The following is a 23,400-nucleotide window of genomic DNA, read 5'->3' on the forward strand; positions in this document are numbered from 1 at the left end:
TTTGCTAGATGAATTTTCAGGTGAGCCACTTCATGGTGCTGCTCCACGGTTGGCATGGGATGGCAAGCGTGCCTGGGATGGCTTTGTGCAGTGGCCTTTTTTTTCCCCTGCCCATAGCAGTACTGTTTATAGTGCTCTTGTTTAAATACAGTTGTGTGTGTTGCTCCTGTTAGTGTCTCAGTGTGCACCATTTTAAAAAAGGGAAAAAGGAACAAATTGTACCACTTGGCCACTCAGACCAGTCCAACCCTGGAAAAATTACTGAACTCCCACATTCATATTATTTATTATGATCAGCTGTTTCAAAGATATTTAGCACACTTCTTCCTAAAGAAATTGTGTTTTTGCCAAATGTGTATAGCTCCTGATCTGAAAACAAGCAGGTATTCTTCTCCATAGCACTGTCCTTTCTGTGTTTGGCCTGTGGGCTTTATGGCCTTTAAAAAGGAGTCTGATCCTTAGGAGCTGCTGAGGAAACCTGATGCTGAGTTCTATTCAATGTGCTATATCTAGAGTTGCCATTTTTTCTTGGTATTCCATGAGTAGTCATAAATAGCAATACAAACACAGTGTCTCTGAAACAGTATTTTATTTTTGGAAGAATGAAATTATATAGTGTCAGTAGTTGTTTTAATTAGTTATGTAAGTACTTACATGTTGTCAGTTTTGGTACTGTTTCTCTTTAGATGAGGACTGAATTTAAAGGGGAGGGGGGGAGGGAATAACCTTAATTTTAACAAGGACTTTTACAGGAAGCTGCATGTTTTATGTCTTAAGGGTTATTTTGAAAGCTGCAACATCCATAGAAACAGGATAGCAGGCTTTGAAGTGAAAGCATATGCCAACCCAACAGTGGTGCGGTGTGAAATCCATCATGGCCAGACCGGAGGAATCTACGTGCATGAAAAAGGAAGAGGACAATTCATAGAGAACAAAATCTATGCAAACAATTTTGCAGGTGTTTGGATTACCTCAAACAGTGACCCAACAATAAGGTATTGCTTTCCACATTATTACTTTAGTACATAGAAGAGATTTGATGGGGATGGGATAAGTGCGTTTCAATTTAATTTAATTATGAGGAGTTGTGAATACTCCTGTATATGTAGAAATTAAATTTCTGTCTGCAGTTGAACTGTATTTTTAATTTGTGTGTGCACTTAGAGGTAGGATTTTCTCAAAACAACAGAACATAGGTTCTTCATTTTAAGTCTGAATGGGGTACAGTCCTGGTCACTACATATATATGTAGTATTGTACAGTGCATTAGCCTAACTTCATAATGTTGATTTTTTTCTTAGGGGCAATGCAATTTTTAATGGGAATCAAGGTGGTGTTTATATCTTTGGTGATGGAAGAGGCCTTATTGAAGGAAATGACATTTATGGTAAGCTGATTTGCTTGCTGCATATTGATTTTAAGAGGAATGAATGTGTAAATTGTATTAAATAATGCTTTTGTTGACAGGTAATGCATTAGCAGGAATACAGATTCGAACAAACAGCTGTCCCATCGTTCGACACAACAAGATTCATGATGGTCAACATGGAGGAATTTATGTAGTAAGTGCAGCCTAGGACAGGCACAGACTTGTGTTCTGTTTTAGAAATGTTGGGGAAAAGTAACCTCTGTGAAATGTTTGTGCTTACAATGCTTGAGCTTCTTAGGTTATAAACCAGGTTCATGGTAAGCAACTGAAGCCGGTGCCATTTAAAAGATGAAGGCTTTTCTGAATGCCACTAAATTATTCCTATTATAGAGTAAAATATTTTAAATGGGATAGATTACAGAATTTTATCATTGCTTGGTTGAAAGCTTTTTGAAAAAGCTTAGTTTTCACAGTAGTATGTCATCATTTTTTTAAAAAGTCTGTTCAGCTCTTTTGGAGTGTAATGTGTTTACCACTAACCTCAGTGAAGGTTTTTTTTTACTGTCTTCAGGATGATAGAAATTGCGGTTGTTGTATTGAAAAAGTGGGAAATAAAGCACAATTCCCAGCGTGTGCAAGGGCTCTGCTAACTGAACTGAAAGAGCTGTCAGGTTCCCTTAAGCAATACCAGATGTTCAGAAATATGTGTCTGTCTTTCTGCCAGAGGTTACCTAAGGTCCAGCTAATGCTACAAGTGTGCAGCTTCATCTCTTCATTGAGTAAATTTAACCAGAACAGTTTCTTCCCCGACTGAGAAAACTGTTGTTTGACCTCTTAGCCCAGATGTGTGGTGAGGATGGTGACCTTGAGGGCCATGCCAGCTTTTTGTCCATCTGGGGGACAGAGCTGGGTGTAGGTTTGAGCCAGGGCTTTCATGTGAGTGCACAGCACTAGGGAGGCACCTCTCCTACCAACAGCCAGCAGACATTTACAGATACCACTGCAGAGCCTTGCAACAGAATGATTTACATGCAGGGTGTTCTTTGTTTCATGGCAAATATTCAAAATCATGATATGCTGTTATTTAAAAAAAAAAAAGTGAAAAAGCTTACTCAAATGGAAAGGAATTACTTTGCAACAGTAAGGAAGCCGGGGGTGGGAGGGATGGGTACAGCAGGAGAAAAATGTATTGGTGATTAGCAGGTTTTCTTAACTCTTAAACCATCTTGTATTTAGCATGAAAAAGGACAAGGTGTGATTGAGGAAAACGAAGTTTACAGCAATACATTGGCTGGAGTCTGGGTGACAACAGGGAGCACTCCAGTCTTGAGAAGAAACAGAATACACAGTGGGAAACAAGTGAGTTTTGCTCTATAGTTACAAGGGGGCCACAGAAAATAAAGTCTTGTGGTTTTATGTCTCATTACTTTGGAACTAATAATATAATTCTTGATGTGTTAGGTTGGAGTTTATTTTTATGACAATGGACATGGCGTGTTAGAAGACAATGACATCTATAATCACATGTACTCAGGGGTTCAGATAAGGTAACATTTATTCTGATTTTTTGCCAAAACAGATGTAGCTTATTATGTGCTCTATTGTGTCTTTTTAGCTGTTCTTGTAATTTTGTTTATAAAAATAACTTTTTCAGTATGTTGGAATATCCTCGGCTTTAACCTACAAGAAAGTTACCACAAAATACAGCCTGAGTATTGACTGGAATGTGTGGCTCTTGAAGTCTGTAAAGCTAAATTATGTTTGCACGTTTGGAAAGAACTATATTTTACTAAAATTTTTAAGCAGTGAGATCCATGGGGCATTTCTTTAGAGGTGTTTGAGATGTCTGGCCTTGGGATATAGTAAATGACTATAAATTACTTCTTTGCTTACATTTCACTCTAGAACTGGAAGCAACCCCAAAATTAGACGCAACAAGATCTGGGGTGGTCAGAACGGTGGTATTCTTGTCTATAATTCTGGTAGGTTTGTTTTTCATGTTTATCCAGAATTGTTTGTGTTCTGTGGTGTTATCTTCTCATTTATTTTACTTTTTTTCCCCCACCCTTCCTTCAATTTTAGGGCTTGGATTTATAGAAGACAATGAAATTTTTGATAATGCAATGGCTGGTGTATGGATTAAAACAGACAGTAATCCTACACTAAGAAGAAATAAAATCCATGACGGAAGAGATGGAGGCATCTGTATATTTAATGGGGGAAGAGGTAACTTTTTCGCTTACTGTTTTTCACTGAATGTTCTGGATAAGAGCTAAATTTCAGTTTAAGCAGTGTTATTTTTAAAGTGCTCTTAAGAAACACAGCTCTTGTCTTCTGAAGTGATAAAATAGTTATAGCGAACATACCCTTAATGCTTTTTAGCCTTAATTACATTAGTAATACTGAAATCTGTGGGAGGCAGAGAGGTAATTAATCTCATCCAAGATAAGTGTTAGATTGCTGCTTAGGACTGTGCTTTTACCCCGTTTGCTCTTGTAAGCTTTGCCATTTGCCTGAAACACAGTGTTGGATTCAAATCATGTAGTCAAAATCATGCACCTGAGCAGTTTAGGTTCTGCCAGAGTGTCCAAGACTCAGGAGGAAATAAACCTCAGATGTTTAAGGAATCTTTTGTATACTTGTAAATTCAGAAATGGTCTCTGTCTGAAATCCCCTGACTGTTGTGTGTCCTGATATCAGCTTCCGATATTCTGTAGATAATCACTTGCTCTAAGTGAGCTTTAACTCAGCACTTTAAAGTAATCTTTTCCTATAACAAAAAAAAATGCTTGGCTTTGGCAGTCTGCTTATTTTAGAAGACAAGAAGAGAGAGGTATTAGAAAAATCAAAGAAAATTTAGGAAAGCAGAAAGACTTAGTTTTCTTCAGTGGTGCCTATGATCGCAAATTCCATGCTGTGTACTGAAGAAATACACTTCCAAACTGATACACTGAGAACAACTCAGTGCTACTGGTGCATATTCTCCAAATGAAAGGAGTTATTAGCAGGATTGGGATACATAAGATCCTTTGAAAACACTTCACAGAAATGTTACAGGTCAGGAAATGCTCCCAAGCTCAAATGTAACATTTGTTGGTCTGTCATAGGTCTTCTGGAAGAGAATGATATCTTCAGGAATGCTCAAGCTGGTGTTCTTATCAGCACCAATAGCCACCCTGTGCTAAGGAAAAACCGAATATTCGATGGGTTTGCTGCAGGTTTGTGCTGTTTAAATCAAATTTGGAAGCTTGGAGTGAGCTCTTAACAAGGCTTACTCTAGTTTCTTTACCCCATGGTTTTAAGAGAGACTGGGATATCCTTCAGTGTATCCTAAAAGTCATCTGAGAATTCAGGATTGTAGTCAGGGTGTATTTACAGCAGTCTTGGAATTACAGCATGTTGGGAAATGACACATATTCTGTCTTCTATTTTTTTTTGTGAAATACTTTTCATTATTTTATTTTAGAAGCAATTGGTAAAGTTTAGTAATAGCTGGTGTGCTGGATGCTGGTATGAATATCTTATCACTGCTTTAAAATCTAGGAAATGGAGCAAATATACATTTTAAAGCGATTTGAATTGCATCTCAGGTTCAACTTTCTCACTCCACAAAGCTGAGCGTTTGTTGCTCCAAAAGAAATGAAGAATGTTTAACAGTGATTTTTTTCAATTTTACTGTTTAATCATCACAGTTTCATACGTCTTGCATTCCATTCCATTTCATCAAAAATTGAATTCTTGAGTTTTCTCCCATCTTTCTTTCAGAAGAAGCAAGTTTTCTGTGAAGAGCCTCTAAAGGTGTTGTTTCAGTGTGGTGGGGGGGAAGGATAGGTTGCTGTCAAGAGCAGTCCCGGACAAATGACTTGGAAGACACGGGTTACTGATAAAAGCTAAGAATTAAAGAAATGAATTTTAGGTGCCCATCTTGAGAACTTTTTTAAAAATATATTTTTAAATGGTAAGGTATGTGCACAAGAACTTTCAAGTGTACACGAAGATGACAGCTCTTAGCACCCAAAAAGATATCCCGTTTGAAAATAAACATGAACATAGTAGCATTTTATTATCAGATAAACCACTATTGTGTTGTTCCTCCCAGAAACCATGCATGCCAGCAGTAGCTATTTGAAAAGACTCAACAGCAGCATTTGAACCTCAGTTCAGAAACAAATTACAGTGCAGTTTTGTAGCTATGTCATTTTCCTTTCTTCTCCTTGAGTTTATGACAGCTTAAAAAAAAAAAAAACCCAACCAACCAACCCGTTGATTACAAGAGGAACAAATGCACAACCACCAGGGATTTAACTTTACCACTTTTTTCTCTCCTTTGTTCCCCTGACCCACTAAAGGTATTGAAATAACAAATCATGCGACTGCAACATTAGAAGGCAATCAGATTTTCAACAACCGCTTTGGAGGTTTATTTCTAGCATCTGGTGTCAATGTCACAATGAAAGGTGAGCCCAAGTCCTCCTGGCTTGTGTTTGGCCACTTGTTTGGTGCTGGGTCCTGGGTTTATCGTACCCTTTGTGGCTCACAGCTGCTGCCACCTTAAGCAGAGTTGTGACTAAGTTTCAGCTGAAGGTAATGAGCCACATTAAACTGTGCTAAGATGTTTAGACAGATGCCTTTAAAAGGTAACGTAAGGTTTTGCTGTCATATTAAAATTCTGTGATTAGTTCTTCTGTCTCAAAATCACTTCTGAAATGTTTCCTTATCTTTGGCCCATCTCACAGTCCAGTTCTGAGTTGGTACAATGGAAAGTATTTTTCTCACATATCCAAAAACAAGTGTCCAGTAAAGAAATGGGATCTAAAAGTATGAACATTCACAATCCCAAACACTTTTTTTTTCCAGAAAATATGAACAATTTACATATATAAAATTCCCTTGTATAGTGGGGAAGTGTGCATGAAACAGGATCCTCTCGGTTGAGATGGTAGTAATGGTCTGAATGCCAGACAGCTCAGGAGGTTATTCAAGAAGCAAAAGGTTCTGTTTGCAGGATTTTTACCTACTTGCCTGTAGCTGTTAAACCCTTTCCTATGAATGATTTGCGCCTTGTAAAACACAAGCTATGGCTCCCTGCTTCCCAGCACCTGGGCTTCCTGATGGCATCACTCTGTGCTCTGATGCTACTGGGAGTGGGCAAAACTTTCTGAGGTGCACTTTGGGACTAGAAGGAAGATCAGGTGGTTGAGTAACAGAGAGAATCAAATTCACTGTGCCTTGGACACATCTTTGAAGTACTAGAGCTGGTCAGACCTAATTTCCACTTCCTTTGTGTTGGAAAGTACCTTATTCCTAAGCTTTTCTGAGGAAAGAGCCATCCTTTTCCTCTTTCTTAAGGGATGCTTAAAAGGCCTTATGGTAAATGAAAGGCTTTCAAACACATTTAAATGGAGGCTATCAGGTATTTCATGCCCCATGTGCAAAGAGGAACAGTTTCTTGTTTCAGGAGTGCATGGCACTCTGGGCATTGAGGATTTTATATTCTTAAATGCTGACCTGAAATACGGGTATAGAACTGTTCCTAATGGGCCCTTTGCTTCAGTGCCTTAAGGGAAAAAAAAGTCATTGATCCAGATGTGATTAGTTCTGTATGTTTTTCCCCCAACAGATAACAAAATAATGAACAATCAAGACGCCATAGAGAAAGCTGTCAGTAGAGGCCAGTGTTTATATAAGATCTCAAGCTACACCAGCTACCCGATGCATGACTTCTACAGGTAACAGGTTCTTTCCCATCACCTACAGTAAGGCTTTCTAATAAACCCCCTTTCTTTTCCAGCAAGGCCCTTAGAACAGTTGCTGAGTGTCAGTGAAGACACAAACGTGTGCTCGCCCTCAGCTGCAACAGAAGAGGATCTAACAAGTTCCCATCTTCTGGAATTGACTTTGGGCTTGAGGAAAACAGATTGTTTCTGTGAACCTGAGCCCAAGGGGTTGCACAGCACGACTGTGTTTGTGACACAAGTAACAAAAAGCGTGCTGTGAAACCCAAGTTTGTGTAAAATTCTCAAACTTTACAGTCCTATGCACCCTCTTTCCTTCAGTGCATTTCAGGCCCTCCAGCCTCCTGGAGCACTTCCCTTTTGGTTCCTGCCTAACGTGCTGCTTTTCCCTCCAGATGTCACACTTGCAACACCACAGACCGTAACGCCATCTGTGTGAACTGCATCAAGAAGTGCCATCAAGGACACGACGTAGAATTCATTAGACATGATAGGTACGTTGCCAGCCAGGGCGTGGGGCTGCTCCCAGAGCAGGAGGGAATGGCCACTAAGAGCTGTCTCTCTGTGTTTTAGGTTTTTCTGTGACTGTGGTGCTGGAACACTGTCCAATCCCTGTACGCTCGCCGGAGAGCCTACACACGATACAGATACACTATATGACTCTGCTCCACCTATAGAATCTAATACATTGCAGCACAACTGAATTCTTTTTCAGAAAGAAAGTCCTGCCATTCTAATATCATAACTATTAAAACTTTTTTTTTGGAGGAAGTTACACTTGCCCATTTCTGCAGAAAGAGACTGTATTAAAGCGGATGTGTGAGGTGTTGACACTATGGAGCTCAACCTACCAAAAAAGAAAGTGGCAATATGTTGACTCAGGATAACAGAACTGGGCGTTTTAGCATTACTGTGTAAACAAAGACTTTGAAGGGACAGAAGTGAAGAAAAATAAGCTGCAATTTTGTACAGATACCAACTTCTGAGAGCTGGTGTTTTTACAAGTAGCATTGAAACGCAGTCCAATTTGCAGTAGTACTATTCTGTAGACAAGCAGCATTCTTTGTTGCTGCCTTTATGGACATGGGTACCAATTGCTTTTGTAACATGGTAAAAATGTGAGCTAGCACTTCTGCATTTCTTTTGATTTTTTAACATTTATTCAGATTGAGAAATATGATTTTAATGCTTTAATCTCATGTAGTTTGTTTCTAATTTCAAGCAAAAAACCTTATTGTACTTGAATGTGTCCTGTTTTGTTAGCACACCTAGACTTGCTGTAACTGTACTCATGTCCCAGTATGTACGTTCTTTCTATGAAAGAGAAAACACTAATCTTAAATTATATCCAGCAATTTTTCTGGTGTCCTCTGAAGTTAGAATAATCTCCTCCCCTGCCCCAGCAATAGTCTGTACTCAAACCACCCTAACAAAAGAAAGAAAGCGAGTGTTTTAATGAGACTTCCTAGACTATAATGCACTATAAAACAAAGTACCCATGTAACTAAGTTTTGTGAAAGAAATTTTACTATGTTTTAAAGTACACAGTAGAAAGTCTCCTCAAAACAGTCTTGTACTTTACTCTGTTCATAGTTTTTTTTGAACAGTCTGGACATTACTTACATAACCTGCTGGAAATCACAGCAATTTCCTGCTCTAATGAAGCTGAGACAAGTATATATACAGCCCTATACAGTTTCATAGCTTTTTTCCATTTATGTGTATTGGTGACAGTGGGTAATCAACAGCCTGAAAGTGTATGCATGTACCATAACATCTAGACTTAATATATTGTGGAGTACTCAATAACCATTATGTAGAGGGTAGGTATGAGTTAAAGGGTTTAATTTCCTAGGAAAGACAATGGAAAAATGGTCATTTTTAAAAAATAAAGTTTATTAGATCATAATGTTGTCCGCTCCCACGTTTTTGAGAAACCCGTGCAAGTTCCTAAAGCCGGTTGATCATCTCCATGAGTTTCCGAACTGCATTTGCATCACTGGTTGCTCCATCCACCACCTGGCACAGGTACCTGGGGGAAATAACCACCTGTATTGACATGGACACTGAGGGCCAGAGCTTAAGGTTCCCATTCCTGCAACAGCTTTAGGAGATATGGATGCAGGGCCTGATGTAAAGGCTGCCAGCAGCACCCTGCCCAGTACCTCTTTGTGCAAGTTCAGACTGGCAGTGACCCAAGGCTTAAAGTACTGCTCATCATATCTGCCCTCCCACCACCATACCTCCTTCCCTCACAAAAGTAGCTATGACTGAGCAAAAGCCACTGCCCAAATATTAAAATGGGTTCCTATAAGCAATTTGCAACTTAAATACAGAAACCCAGGGCCTTACCTAAATATTCTCAGCGACATGGTTGTTTTTTCAAACTCCTTGGCTTTTTTGTGCCCCTGCTGAATGACTTCCTCTGGAATATCTGCAAGTCTTGCTGCATTGAAACCGTAGCTCTTTGGGCAGGCTCCTTCAATGAACTTGTACAGGAACGTAATTCTTTCCTGGCTTGGATCTTCACTCTCATTTTCGACCATGCATGCCTGGGAAGAGCAAGTCACAAGTCAGAGTTTGCAATATTGCCCTGCAGCCTAAGAAATGCAGGGGATATCGTGTCCTGTTCTCTAAACACCAGTTTCTCGGGGCAGAAGAGCACAGAAAAGTAGGAGAGATTCCAGCGGAAAATCCCATCCACGTGACACACGTACCATGTGGCCCAGGCGCACGGCCCCACAGTGGGAATAGTCCTCCACCAGGGAGTGGTAGTGAGTGGAGAAGAGCGTCCGGCAGCGGATCCTCTCCGCCAGCTCCTTCACCACCGCGCTCGCTATGGCTGTTCCGTCAAAAGTGGCCGTGCCTCTGCCTGGGGACACAACGGGACAGCTTTGTCACACTCAGGAACACAAAGGGCACGGTCAAGTCAGTCCACAGTTCACATGCTGCCGGAGAGACAGACACCCTGCAGATAAATGCAGCAATGCATTTGTAGTGTTTTTTCCTCTCCCCGCTGTGTGCAAGACAAACAGCAGTGAGGGGTGAGAGCCATCTCTGGGAAGTGACCTGAGAATTGGCCCCGTAACAATCACCCTCCTCTGCACTCCAGAAAAAAAAAAAGTTTCTGCTCTCCTGAGGTTTACTGCAAGTAATTATGCAAAGGAAAAGCAGGAAACCACAGCTGGAAATAGGGTAATAATGACTGCGGGTGGGAGGTGGTGATGAGTTCCCAGGGCACCCAAGATGTGTTAATGTTAGAGAGGCTGAGACACCAGTTAAACACCAGCAGCATTATGATGAAACTGGCCCTGTGTACTTGGTTGCCTTTCAGACAAAAAAACCTTGCAGCCAGTCTTTCATCCCTCACATTTAGCTTCCATCTATTACAAAACAGTCTTATTACCCAGTTCATCCACGAGAACAAGGGAATGCTCTGTTGCGTGCTGCAGAATGCTGGAAGTCTCGCTCAATTCAACAAAGAAGGTACTTTCACCTTTAAAGGAAATGACAAAAAGAAAAAAAAAGCCATGAAGTAGTCAAATATCTGAGAACCACAACTAAAACCTCATTTAATCTGCACTAGAATCTTGGTTAAGCTAAAGTGAAACTCAATAGCAAACTGAAGATCAACAAAAAACATGACACTTTTTTTCCAGTGTGAAAACAGCAGCTTCCCATTCACCAGAAAAAACAAGTTTTGGTTCCTTAGAGTACAAGTACAGACACAAGCACAATTAATTAAGTTTTCAGGCCAACACACCTGCTTAACTTTTAATAGCACCAGTCAAAAGTAACAGCTGGACAAGAAAAGGGGCACAAAAACTACAAGATGGGGAGAACTTTTGTCCCATTCGTGTTCTAAATGCACAGGACAGGCCAAAGGTGTGGCTTTCCAGTAAAAAAACAAGCAAAAAAAATCAGAGTGAATGGAATTACTGGTTTGGTTGTGATGTCACAAGGGAACGATTTGGCTAATAAAGGCTTTACTTGTCCTCGAATGAAGTATGGCAAAAGCAATATTCTGCTGCTAAGGCTCGAGCATCTCATGGGAATTTCAGCAACCCAGATAATACAGGGCCTGAAATTTACACCTGAAATTTGTTTTAGCAGATTATGAGCAGAAGTACACAGTTATTCAAACCCCTCCACATGATAAAGCCACACTTAAAAAGTCAGGATTTACTTGTTCTTTATGGGGACTATTACAAGTAATCACAAGTAGCAACAAATTAATGCAATTTATTCCATTAAAGGCAAGCATTTATTTCCTGTACTCATGCTGCATGAGAACTGCTTTGCTCTACCATAAGTTTTCCAATATGAATTATTAAGCAGTGTCCACCTGATTTTCTGCATTTATTTAAAGAAATTACCAGGATTTAATATGTTTTTAACAATATTTAAGAATAACCGTTTATTCTCTTCAGAAAATAAAGCCCTAAAATTATATTACTTAAAAAATTAACCTCATAAAAGTCCCACTGATATCCATTACAAAGTGACTGCCGTGGAACTTTTGCTGTGCTTTCCTAACTACACAGTGTGCATCACAAATGCATCAAGAACAGATTTCAAAGCTGTTTCTGTGCAGTGTTCACCCTCACAATGTGAAATGTCAAATGTATAGTTTTCAGTTAACTGAAAAAAAATTGAAAATGCTACATTTTGCTAGACCATCTCTCATGAAGGAAGGGCCCTTTTCATTTCTACCATAAGCACTGAAGTATTCTTCCACACTTTTGATTCCTTCTTGTACTGAAATTAAACAAAATAGAGACAAGCTAGGCAAAGAAAGCCTTAATAATATTCTCTAGCTGCGAAGAAAAGCATTGATTTTGGGAAGTGTAAATATTTTTTTTTTAATTAAGAACTCTGAATGATTCATTTCCAAATTCCTTCTGTGCAACAAGTTCAGTGGGCTTAACTCCTTTCATATTCACTGACCCACATTTTTCAGCAGACAGATCACAGAAAATCTGTGCCCTTCTTAAACGAGCAGTGATACTACTCCTACCACAACAATCATTTTATTTTTCTAGCCCAGTGGCACTTTGCCCATCACCACTGGCAGACTTTACCATTCCACTTGTCATGTCATCCTCCACTTCTGTCTTCCTCTCCACTGAAGGAACAGAATACTCCAAGAGCTGTCAACTACTGCTTCCAAGGAGGACATCTGCCTCTCTTCCTCATCAGAAGAAATCAGATTTCAAACATTCTGATTGATTCTGATTGAAACAAGGGGCTTCTATAATCCTTGCAAGGAGGCACAAAAACAACTCCTGTGCAACCGCTTTCCCAACATCACTGTCCTATTTCAGAACACTAAGAAAAAGGGAGAGTAGAATATAATCAATTCTACAAAAAGATACTCCTCAGATTTGCAGCCAGCTGGGAGTTAGGCTTTTAATATTAAAATTCATTAGGAAGTGATCCCGTGAGTCTGTCAAAAATTGAACGGGAACACACATGAAAAATATAAAGCCTAAGTGCAATCCTGTCTCCACTCTGAACAAGACTGCCCAGCTCTCCCTGCAAAACACTGTCCCCTTTCCAATTGCTCCTCAAAGCAGAAAGTTGTGCCAAGAGCCCTCTGTGCAGTGCCAGACACTCACCGGCCATGATCCTGTCGGAGGCGCCGAGCCGTGTGAACACGCGGTCGATGGGTGTGAGCCTGCAGGCTTCCGCGGGCACGTAGCAGCCCAGCTGGGCCATGACCACCAGGAGACCAGCCTGCACAGCAAACAGGGACATTCACATTTGCACTGCTGCTTGCAGCTTCACTTCCACACACACAGTGAGGCCACGAAGCTGTGTTTCCCCTAAAACGGACTGGAGTACATAAAGCTTCCCGCTGCTTTAACAGCTCCAGGCTACAGCAGCATCAACTCTGGCACAACTGAACTACTCTGAAAGCCTTCAAAATAAAAATTATCACAGCAAGCAGTGTTCATAGAGCAACCTCCCTGCTGATCTCTAGTTTTGTCTTGTTCAACCTGCAGAAGCATCTTTTGCCAGCTGATGCCAAGTCCTGGGTAAGTAACTTGAAAAAGATAAACAGTACTCAATCACTTTTTCCTCTCCAAGGACAAATGAAACATCCCTCGCTAAAGCAGAAAATCTGTCTGAACATGGGATTTTCTACCAGCCTGTGCAATTGCTGCATACCCTGCAGACCACTTCTGGGACCTCCTGTGACACCCATGACAGCCAGGCCCTGTAGTTCCTTTACCCAAACCCCAGAGGTACCCTGGAACATGTGACAATCACCTGTCTCATGAGCGTAGATTTGCCACCCATGTTCGGGCCAGTTACCAACACACAGGAGGCCTCACTGCTGCTGCCGTCATCCTTGCTGCCAATTACGATGTCATTGGGAATAAAATCATCTCCAAAGAAAGTTTTTGTGATGCACGGATGGCGGGAATTTCTAAGTTCCAGGAAGGGAGGAGCATTATCCATAGGCAGCAGGATTACAGGTCGGCACAGGGGTCCATCACCACCTTGACTGTAGTGAGCAAGGGACATCAAGACATCTAGAAAATCAAGAGAAGTTCTGGTCACTCACACTTTCAAATTTCTTCATACACTGGAATTAATTTACTCATTGAACAGCAATTTTGTAGAAACAATTTTCTATTTTATTCCATTTTCCTCGTAAGGGAAACACCCAAGAAGTACTCCAGAACAAGTAAAAGGTGTGAATATTTACAGTGTCTTTCCTCATTCCTTCCAGATTTCTACAGATGTCATGCTCCCCTACAGTTATTTTAGTTTAAAAGTCTTTAAAATCCACACCATTTCATTTCAAAAGTACATGTATAAAATACTATTTTCTTGCATTTTTTTTCTATTTAGAACAAATAAGGTGGAAATCAGTTTCTGTGACAGTGAACTACTTTGTCAAGGATCCTAATTCTGCTTGAAACTGTTGGTCCAGCAGAAAACAGCAGCACAAGACCCCTCAGCTGAGCCCTGAGGTTCTAAAAGCTGATCACCTACACAATGAGACTGTTTATGATTTTAGAGGCTTTATGTACACACATTACAGCTGAGCCTGGACATTGAATTCCTCTCTGCTGGGAACCAATTCAGCACTTGCCCTAGGCTGTGGTGTAGCTGATGAGACTGCTTCCCAGCTCTCCCAGCAAATCCATTCCCAGCCAACACTCCCTGCCTGCCCTCCCTTTTCTGCTCTAGTGGCATTCAGAGAGTGCTTTCATTTTTCCCTGGAACAAAGACATCCCAGAGTGCTTCATCTTAGCAGAAAATCCACAGGACAGAAGTATGCCAGTCCTAAGAAGGGAATACAAGAGATTGTTCTATCCCAGAAATTTAAGGAAGATTTGGGTAAGCCTTAGTAGACTACCTTCTTCAAAGCTTGACACTGAGCACTTTTATTTTTAAAGGATACCCAGAAAGCTTCCTGCTCAGATGGAAAGCAGCTTACCAGCAGGTTAAATTTGTCTACCTTCATTTAATAAGAAGCTACTAATCCACACACAAGGCTAGGGAAGCAGTGGGGCCCACCAAGCTACACTGAACTTGGCTGCATATCTACAACCACGCAACAGAAATGAAGAAAGAGTTTACAAACATCACAAGGCCCGCAACTGTCCTGCTATTTAATGACAGAGAATCACTGTTAATTATCAAAGCCATTGCCACAAACAAGAGCTTTCAAACGACAAGTTAAGAGCTGGCAACGAGCTTCCATGCCACAGGGCTAATTTCACTGTGTCAGAAGGAGGCAAAGCTCTTACCCAGCACAGCAATGCACTCCACAGCTGTCTGCCAGTCCTTGCTGTTCTTGTCGAAGTTGTAGAAGAGGCGCCTCATGCAGTCCTTGAGGGCGGCATCGCGGCGCTCCTCGGCGTTCACCATCGCAGCCAGCATCTTCTCGATCTCCTTGGTCCAGTAGCGCTTGTAGCCCTTCCTGCTCGACTTCAGCTCGTATTCCTCGGGCAGGTTACGAGACACGGCACTTTCTGGGATTTCCATCTGGTACCGGTTCTTGCCTGTCCCCCAGTACTGCACGGATTTGAACCCAAGCAGCTTGCGTTGCTTATCCAGGTACTTCTGAAGATCTTCCTCGACAGCTTTGATATCCTGGAGTGCTCCATCATAATCGGGGTCAAAACCTGCCTTTGGGGTAATCACTCCTGTCTTCCGAGCCTGGTTGTGATCAAAGGCAGTGTCCCACCTTGTGAGCTCTGCACTCAGGTCTGGGAAGCGGCCGTCAGGATTTTTGGCTTTGCGGGTGACCAGCTGCTTCAGGACTCTGGATTTGAAGTCACTGGCAACCTCCTCCATGACATCGACAATCTCATTCATTACTTTGAATCCCTCCAGGGCAGACAGAAAGTCAGCGATTTTTTTTTTGCTGTATTTGAGTTCTTCATAGAAGACGGCCCTGCTGTCAGGATGGTTCTGACTTTTGAGTGGTGACCCAATGCTGTGAATTTTGCTGAGCAGCCTTTCAAGGTCAGGCAGTTTCTTGAGGCACTCACTGACTTCAGACATTTTATCTGGCACTGCCAGGAGGTCCTCGACAGCATCCAAACGATCATTGATGGATTTAGGATTACAAAGTGGAGCGCAGAGCCACTGTTTCAGGAGTCGTTTCCCAAACGGTGTACAACAAGAATCAATCCTTTCCAACAAAGTACCTTCTATGGTTCCGTTGGTTCCATTCTGCAGGACTTCCAAGTTCATCAGGGTGACTCCATCCAGCACCATCCGCTGGCCGGTTCTGGCAAACAAACTACCTGAACTCACCGTTTTTGCAGTAGCAATATCCACAGGGACATACTCCTCAAAGTTTGCCTGTGATAACAGCTCCTGATCGATCAGACATTTTTTGAGATAGAAGACACATCCCCCAAGAGCTGACAAAGCTAATTCACTGTTTTCACCAGGGGTTAATCCCAGGGAGTCACTCTCTGAAGTCAGAGATTTGATTACAGAGGGCAGAGAACATCCGTTTTCAGAATTCTGCTTCTCCTTGAAATATCCTTCCTCAAGAAGGACTTTTAGTGTTTTAGATGCATTCCAGAACTGGGAGCCCGAGGTCAGCCCTTCCTGAATGCAAGAAACAAGGGAGCCCTTCAGTATCTTCTGTGTGTCCACAGACAGATTCCCCTTCTCAAACAGCACCTGCACAGGGGTGTAATGAGCTACCATAGTCCTAAACCTGGAGCAGTGGCGGTCGTCTGGGAACTGGCCAATGTGGAACTTCCCCATGGAGGTGTCGACGAAGCAGACCCCGTACACGCGCGTCCCGGCCGAGTCTTCCTTCTCCTTCACGCACAGCAGGAACTTGCTGTGGTTCTCGGAGGGATCGCAGTCCATGACACTGTAGGTCTGGGTTCCCTTGGTGATGATCCTGCAGATCTCCCGGCGCACCACCTTGTCAAACCTGCTGGAGTGCCGCGCTGACTTGCAGCGCGCTTCCATCATTTCAGGCGTTTCCGTCTGCTCCACGCGCGCCACCTTGTAGCCCTTCTGCACCAGGACATCAGAGAATCGGCCAAACGCGGTTTCTGGGAAACCTGAGTGGGCCCAGGTGCCCTTCATAAAGATCAGGCCCAACTCATTCACGCCAGTGACTGCATCCATGTGATACAACTCGTAGAACTTTCCAACCTTGTAGCAAATCACAGCATCAAAGTTTTGGCTTTTGAGCTGCCACCACCTTCGCACGCCAGGGGTGCACTTGTTGAGATAATCCTCAGGCACATACAGAGTACAGGGGTCGTAATCAGGGTCACCCTGACGCCTCCTGTGCGCATCTTTCCTCTTCCCTTCTTGCAGCCAGTCAAGCTTTTCGTGTTCCCACACTGAGAAGGCACCATTGCTTCCACCGCAAGCATTTGCTTGAGATTCAAAACTTTCAGGCGCTGCAAACGATGTCAGCTTAGACTTGGCTTCTGAAGAGACTGTTGCTGCTCTTTTGGGAGTTTCAGAACATTCACTTCCCAAGCTACTCCTTTTAGCAGGCTTTTTCACCTCTCCTCTCTTTCGTTTAGATGGGACTTTTACAGGGCTCTCTGCAATGCTCTCTGTCTCTGTGTCAGAAGACTCATTTTCATCCACCCCACTACTGGCTTCCTCACTGCTTGCTGCTTCTTTCCCATCAGGCTTGAACTCCACATCAGAGCCATCGTGGTCACTGTCAGAATCCAACACTCTCCTTCTCTTGGCTTTTACAGCTCTTTCCCTGCTCATCACTCGCTTATTGCTTTTCACATCCTCCTCACTATTGTAGTCTTCACTGTTGCCTGATGCGTTTTCACTCATCTCCTGGAAAAATAAATTATTTTGTCTGTAGATAATTCTGGCTACAAAGATACTGCTGCATAAAGAAGTGCAAAAATGTACAATAACGTAGTACCTATGATGTTTCAAGCAAGAGAAAGCAGAGCCACAGCCAATTCCACCTACCTTAAGAGAAATCAGGTTTTTTCTGGATAACTAACTACTACTGGCCAATGGAATAATTACTCTTATTTATGTTCTTTAGAGACTCATTACTGTGCATACGTGATGCTGAGGAACAAAGCATTTAAACTACACAAAAAAGAATATGGCACATGTAGGAAAAAGAAAAGCAACTCCATTATTTGCCTTTTCAGCCTCAAACTTTAATGGAAAACCAGCAGTGGAGTGAGTACAAAGTGTCACTGCACATAAGAATGCCTGGAGAAGCACCTGTCCCTCAGGACACTGTCAACAGTGCAGAGTAAATGAGGAGCTAAGGGAAACCACCATCCCACTGACAGTTTCCTCATACCATTCCTCTCCAAAGAAATATCTTCCAAGACTATGTGCTTTTATGGTGCTACTGAAATAATAGCTAAATCAACACAACATGAATACAATACAATAAAATACTACTTTTTAGCTACTCCACCAAAACTGGTGTTTACAGTTCAAGAGCTGGCATTTTAGTGCTACTCCACAAGATGAGGGTGGGCTCCAAAAATTCAATTTAATGCCTTAGATGAATAGTTAAAAATTTTATACATTAAGACACACTAAAACTTCAGATCAAATTTAGGACAACTTGGACTATGAATAACAGATAGAGAAGATAAAACCATGCACCAGAAAAAAGCATTTCTGAGTGAAAAAGTAGGTCACCATGGAGTGATGAGTGAAGAGAGTCAGAGAAGTTAAATAGATTCACAGGTCAGTCCTTACCATACAAAACACCAAAGAGACTTGTCTTTCCAACTAGAAAAGATGAGAGACCAGCATATGACCTGACAACACAGAAGCAGTACAAAAAAAAAGACATGGATACATATGTGTGCAAGATGAACGACGAGATAAGCTGTGATTACAGTTACCAGAGAATTGCAGGATACTCCATGCTTAGTTCAAAGTCACAGCTTCTAAGTTCTAGCAATATTTCTGTGAATTACAGCAATTAAGAAACATTTTACCTCCATTTCTTCCTCTTCCTCCTCTGTGTCTGAAGGTTCATTGCATACTGCCAGTTCAAGCCTCTTGGTTTTATCTTTGCTCATGGCATCGTCTGCCAGCACCATGGCTCTTTTAATTTCAGGCTTTGTGCTGTAAAACATACCTCCCTTCATTGTCTCACCATCTGATGAACCTGTAAAAACCACAGATTTGTTAGGAACTGATGAACAGTGTTCACAGTCCACTTTTAAATGCATTCAGGCAACAAACATTCATATTCAGATAACTAAACTTCTGTGCTGCTACCACTCATTCCCACCACATCTTAAATACAGCAACTTATCACTTCTTCAGGCTGATAAGCTACCCCGGGAATGTGTACACACTCACAAATGAAATGCCTACCTACATGAACACTTGAAGAATTGCTTCTATTTCTGTAACTCATTAGCACATGTGAGCACTCCTAAGCTGAGCTCTGAATACCCTCACACTGACTGTAGTTAGTACTGAATTTAACGCTTCACACTGGCAGCACAGCACAGTCCTGACTGAGACCACAGGGCTGTTTCAGCAATGACAGATAAGTTAACCAGTTATCTTCACTTTCTAGACACAAGCCACCTATGGCACAGACCTCAAAGCTCTGCTGGCCTCCGAACTGCTGCTCTGAGTGCAGCCAGGCACCCAGCCCAGCCCATTAGCCAGATTAGCTGGTGGCCAATCACGCTGGCCACTCAGCCTTACACTGCAGGGCAGTGAACAAAGCCTGCTATTAATAACTGCGCCATTCCCTCATCCTCCTGCACAGCCCCCGAGCACCACAGCTCCTCCTGCCACCACCTGCACAGGACACAAACCCAAAGCCAACCAATCTACAGACTGATTTCAGGTCATTTTTCCCACTCTTGTGAATCCCATCATCCACCACTACTGACAGAAGCTTCAGCTCTAAACCAGTGGCAGACAAAGGCAGCAGACTTGGAGGAGGCCAAAGACCCCAGAAACAACTCAAACAAAATTCTTATTCACAATCAACTCCGAGTTTGCAGTAGCAAAGCAGGGAGTTACAAGTAACTGCTTCTACAGTACAAAGGCAACAATCCAGACCTTCCTTATGGTTCTCCAACTGCAATGAGGCAGTCTAAAAATATTTTGCATTAATATTAAATGCGACTGAACAATGTCAGGAGAAAAATCTTCTCATGTAATTGAGCTGCACACTCAACTGTGCAACACCTGCATATTCATTTAACCAACTGCTATGCACCTCCACCTTCTCCATGCCCACCTGTTACAGGTGCTGTGCTGTCTGCATTTACTCAGGTACAAAAAAATGACACAAACCCAAGAAACGTCTCCATTTTCTTACCCAAAGAATCTAACACTCTCCCTTTGTATATAAAGATGCTTTTGTTTGAATTGAAAGCAAGCCAGGTATTTTAAATGATTTTATTCTGTTCTGCATTCAACACTTTTCCTGTGATAGATGTCTATCTGTGCTTAAACGTCTTTTTCACAATTTTCTTTTGGTAAACAGATTAATTCGCCTTACCTGTATTTGCTTTTGAATGCAACTGCAAGCTCTTAAAATACTTTCAATGTTTTCAAATACTTTTAGGAAAGACATATATAACCATGGACCAATTTACTTGCAAAAAATTATACTAACACTCATAGCAATAATATTACCTTTTTAATTTAAAACTATGGCTGAAGTGCAGTACACTGAAGTATAGAGGAGACAAAAACATGGCTACATGATCACAAATGGAACTCTGACTTGTAAAAAGGGATAAAATGTTTCAATTCCGTTTTTTTCAGTGACACAAGCAAATCTTATGGGGCATCAGAAATACTGTATTACATAGGAACTATCTGACCAACAAGACAGCTTACAGCCAATGATTTCGTTTTCAGCAACAGTAAAATTATGAAAAGAGAAAAACAGATTATGATTATTAAAAAGGTGAGATTATGCAAAATGTTAACTCTTGATTACATTTGATTATCACTAGTTAGCCATGTCATTTCTTCAGTATCACGAACTTCAACTCTGATCTGTAACTACAAGCACTGTCCTCAAAAACACTCAAGTTATATATTTTATTTACAAAACTGCTGCACTGCTAAGAAGAAACACTGCAGCACAATTAGTTTTATTTACCCAATATCCTGGGCCTAGCCTTTTACTTCTGGACATACTGTAGTTCTCAAATAGCTGCTTAAAAATTGGGTTTGACACTCCTAACATTTTAAGGATTTCAGGGATAAAAGTGGAAATATTGGATTTGTCCTTTACATAATTTTTATACTGATGGGAGAAATAAAGGAAATATCTCTAAAACATTAGCAAGTTTTAAGTTTGCTTAATTAGTTGTTCTAATCTAAAAAACAAAAGAGCTTAGTGTTTTATATTTCAAGAACTGTATAAACACAACTGTACCTGTAACCCTCAAAACTTGTCACTTACAAAGCACAAAACATGCTCAATTCTACTCTTGGTTTTGCTGGTCTTTCTCGATGGAGAATAATATAACCTATATTCCGAGCCTGTAATTCCAAAAGAAGTGGCATATTTCAGTTTCAAACAGTTTTGTTTCTATCTCTTACCTTTATATGGCTTCAGGTATTTAACACTGACCCAACCCCTGGTAGGGCTGTCATCAAAGAACTGCACGTGGATTCGAGTGGATTTTCCTTTTCCTCTGACTATTGTTCTTTCAGTGGGGTGATTGTATATGAGACACGGCCACCAGGGATAACCTTCCATCTTGGCCCACACCAAGTCCCCGGGAGAATACTCACAGGAGACACTGCAGAGACAACGAATGTGTCATTAGAGGAATACAAACATTTGGAACAGCTCTCTTCATAAATGTTACTGCACACTGGTGCTGAGCATTTTGCCCTCTTATGGTCTTTGGAAGCCTCCCATGGGGTGTAACCTGGATTACACCGTTCTTCCATACTACCACCACCACTTCTCAAACTTTTTTGATTTACTCCTCCAAGCTCTGCCAGATCCCCACAGAGACAGAGCTTTATCACAGAATGGTTTGGGTTCAAAGGAACCCTAAAGATCACCTAGTCCCCATCCCTTGCCATGCTCAGGGACACCTTCCACTAGACCAGGCTGCTCAAAGCCCCATCCAACCTGGCCTTGAACACTTTTAAGGGTGGGGCATCCACAGCTTCTCTAGGCAACCTATGGCAGTGTCACACCAACATCACAGTGAAGAATTTCTTCCTAATATCTAATTAGACCCACTCTCTTTCAGTTTGAAGCCATTCCCCCTTGTCTTGTCATTACATGCTCTTTTCCTGTAGAAACCAATTTTCAACCAGGTACCTAAGGAAAAGAATAAGACTTAAAAAACCCTCAGGCTACAAAAAATGAACAAATAAAAAACTCTACTTGCACTGCAAATCACGTGATGAAGCTTTTACTTGCTCTCTCCTCCTTCCCACAGATTTCACCCCAGCCACACTCCCACAGAGGATGGCTGGGACACTCCTGCAGGCTGTGGCCCAACAACCAGTGACACTCAGTTTGCTGACATGTGGGACACTTGCTATCATGGTGTTCAGCACAAAAGAGACATGGAGCTCCTGGAGAGGGTCCAGCAGAGGGCAACAAAGATGATTATGGGAATGTCTTTTCTCTTAAGAGGAAAGGCTGAGGGAGCTGGGCCTGCTAAGCCTCGAGAAGAGACGACTGAGAGGTGACTGCATCAATATGTATAAATATCTAAATGAGGGGTTACCAAGAAGATGGAGCCAGGCTTTCCTTGGTGGTACCAAGTATTCGGTCAGGAGACAAAGGGCAGAAAGTCCCATAAAACCACAAGGAAGAACTTTTTAACTGTGTGCGTGACTGGAGCCGACTGTCCAGAGAGGCGGAGTCTCCATCACTAGAGATATTCAAAGCTGTCTGAATACAATCCTGTGCCATGTGCTCTGGGATGACCCTGCTCGAACAGGGAGGTTGGGCCAGATGCTCCACTGTCCCTTCCAGCCTAACCCACTGTGTCATTCTGATACAGCACGGAAAGCAAATTTAAAACACGAGTGCAACACTACCTCCAAACAGCAAACCCCACCGCACGCCCCCGCCCCCGAAGGTGTCCCGTTGTCCCGCCCGCCGGGAGCACAGGCCGCTGCGGGCCAGCCCCGCGGGCCCGGCCGGGCATCACATCCAGGGAATGGCGGGGACCGGGGCAGCGGCGGGGGGACGACGACACGGACACCCCGCGGGTCCCGCTGCGACCTCCGGCGCCTGCAGCTCCGTCCCGCCTGCCCTTCCCGCCCTCCCCTCCCGCGGGCCCCGCTCCGCGGCCTCCCCCGTCCGTCCCCGCCGGTACCTGGGGGCCTTGGCGGCCGCGCCGCCCCCCGCGCCCTTCTCCCCGCGCCGCGCCGCCGCTCGGCCCGCCCCGCCCGGGGGGCTGCCGGCGGCCTGCAGGCCATTCCGCTCCTCCGAGGCGCGGCGGGGCTCGGCGCGGGGCTCGGCACCGGCCGGCGACGGCGGCGGCGGGGCGGCCTTAGAGAAGAAGCGAAGGAGAGTGCTCTGCCGAGACATGGCCGCGGCGGGGAGCGCGGGCCGCCCTGCGCGCCAAACCCGCGCCTGGCCCCGCCCCGGGCCGGCCCCGCCTCAGCCTTGGCGGGAAACGCTGAGGGACGGGCCCGGACCGGCCCAGCCCGTCTGTCCCCGCGGGCCCGATTGGCGCAAAACGCGGAGCTGCAAACGACTTCACAAAGAAAGGATGTTCTGTGATGTGTGATCTTCGTATGCTTCCTCCCAGCCTAATCAGCGGGAAAGGAGATTTTAGAAACAGCAGCTAACGAGCGATCCCTGAGTGACGTCCA

General features: G+C 42.9%; 2 protein-coding genes across 3 annotated transcripts in view; one reads left to right on the forward strand and one right to left on the reverse strand.

The window, feature by feature from the left end:
- Positions 1 to 9,013, forward strand: part of FBXO11 (F-box protein 11) — a 70,185-nt gene extending 61,172 nt beyond the window's left edge. For both annotated transcript variants that reach the window (XM_088161044.1, XM_088161043.1), the window contains exons 12-23: positions 778 to 995; positions 1,302 to 1,387; positions 1,468 to 1,562; positions 2,606 to 2,728; positions 2,831 to 2,916; positions 3,275 to 3,351; positions 3,452 to 3,595; positions 4,477 to 4,587; positions 5,719 to 5,826; positions 6,990 to 7,098; positions 7,500 to 7,598; positions 7,678 to 9,013. In XM_088161044.1, coding sequence (XP_088017170.1) covers positions 778 to 995; positions 1,302 to 1,387; positions 1,468 to 1,562; positions 2,606 to 2,728; positions 2,831 to 2,916; positions 3,275 to 3,351; positions 3,452 to 3,595; positions 4,477 to 4,587; positions 5,719 to 5,826; positions 6,990 to 7,098; positions 7,500 to 7,598; positions 7,678 to 7,807 — 1,386 coding nt within the window. In that variant the 3' untranslated portion in view covers positions 7,808 to 9,013. The remainder of the gene's footprint in view (positions 1 to 777; positions 996 to 1,301; positions 1,388 to 1,467; positions 1,563 to 2,605; positions 2,729 to 2,830; positions 2,917 to 3,274; positions 3,352 to 3,451; positions 3,596 to 4,476; positions 4,588 to 5,718; positions 5,827 to 6,989; positions 7,099 to 7,499; positions 7,599 to 7,677) is intronic.
- Positions 8,980 to 23,113, reverse strand: MSH6 (mutS homolog 6). Its single transcript, XM_014877415.2, has 10 exons — positions 22,899 to 23,113; positions 21,148 to 21,350; positions 18,555 to 18,727; positions 14,871 to 17,409; positions 13,378 to 13,643; positions 12,723 to 12,840; positions 10,511 to 10,600; positions 9,822 to 9,976; positions 9,457 to 9,656; positions 8,980 to 9,136 (listed from the first exon to the last, which is right to left on the reverse strand). Exons 1-10 carry the CDS (start codon positions 23,111 to 23,113, stop codon positions 9,055 to 9,057), a joined length of 4,041 nt encoding a protein of 1,346 aa, XP_014732901.2. The 3' UTR covers positions 8,980 to 9,054.
- Positions 23,114 to 23,400: the final 287 nt, after the last annotated feature.

The sequence above is a fragment of the Sturnus vulgaris genome, chromosome 3 (genome assembly GCF_052056855.1).
Source record: "Sturnus vulgaris isolate bStuVul1 chromosome 3, bStuVul1.hap1, whole genome shotgun sequence".
Taxonomy (NCBI): domain Eukaryota; kingdom Metazoa; phylum Chordata; class Aves; order Passeriformes; family Sturnidae; genus Sturnus; species Sturnus vulgaris.

Coding starts and splice junctions, on each gene's coding strand:
- MSH6 (XM_014877415.2), bottom strand. CDS start 23,113: ATGTCTCGGCAGAGCACTCTCCTTCGCTTCTTCTCTAAGGCCGCCCCG. Junction 21,351..22,898: donor GCGGCCGCCAAGGCCCCCAG/GTACCGGCGGGG, acceptor TTGTCTCTGCAG/TGTCTCCTGTGAGTATTCTC. Junction 9,977..10,510: donor TGTTCTCGTGGATGAACTGG/GTAATAAGACTG, acceptor TTGTGTCCCCAG/GCAGAGGCACGGCCACTTTT.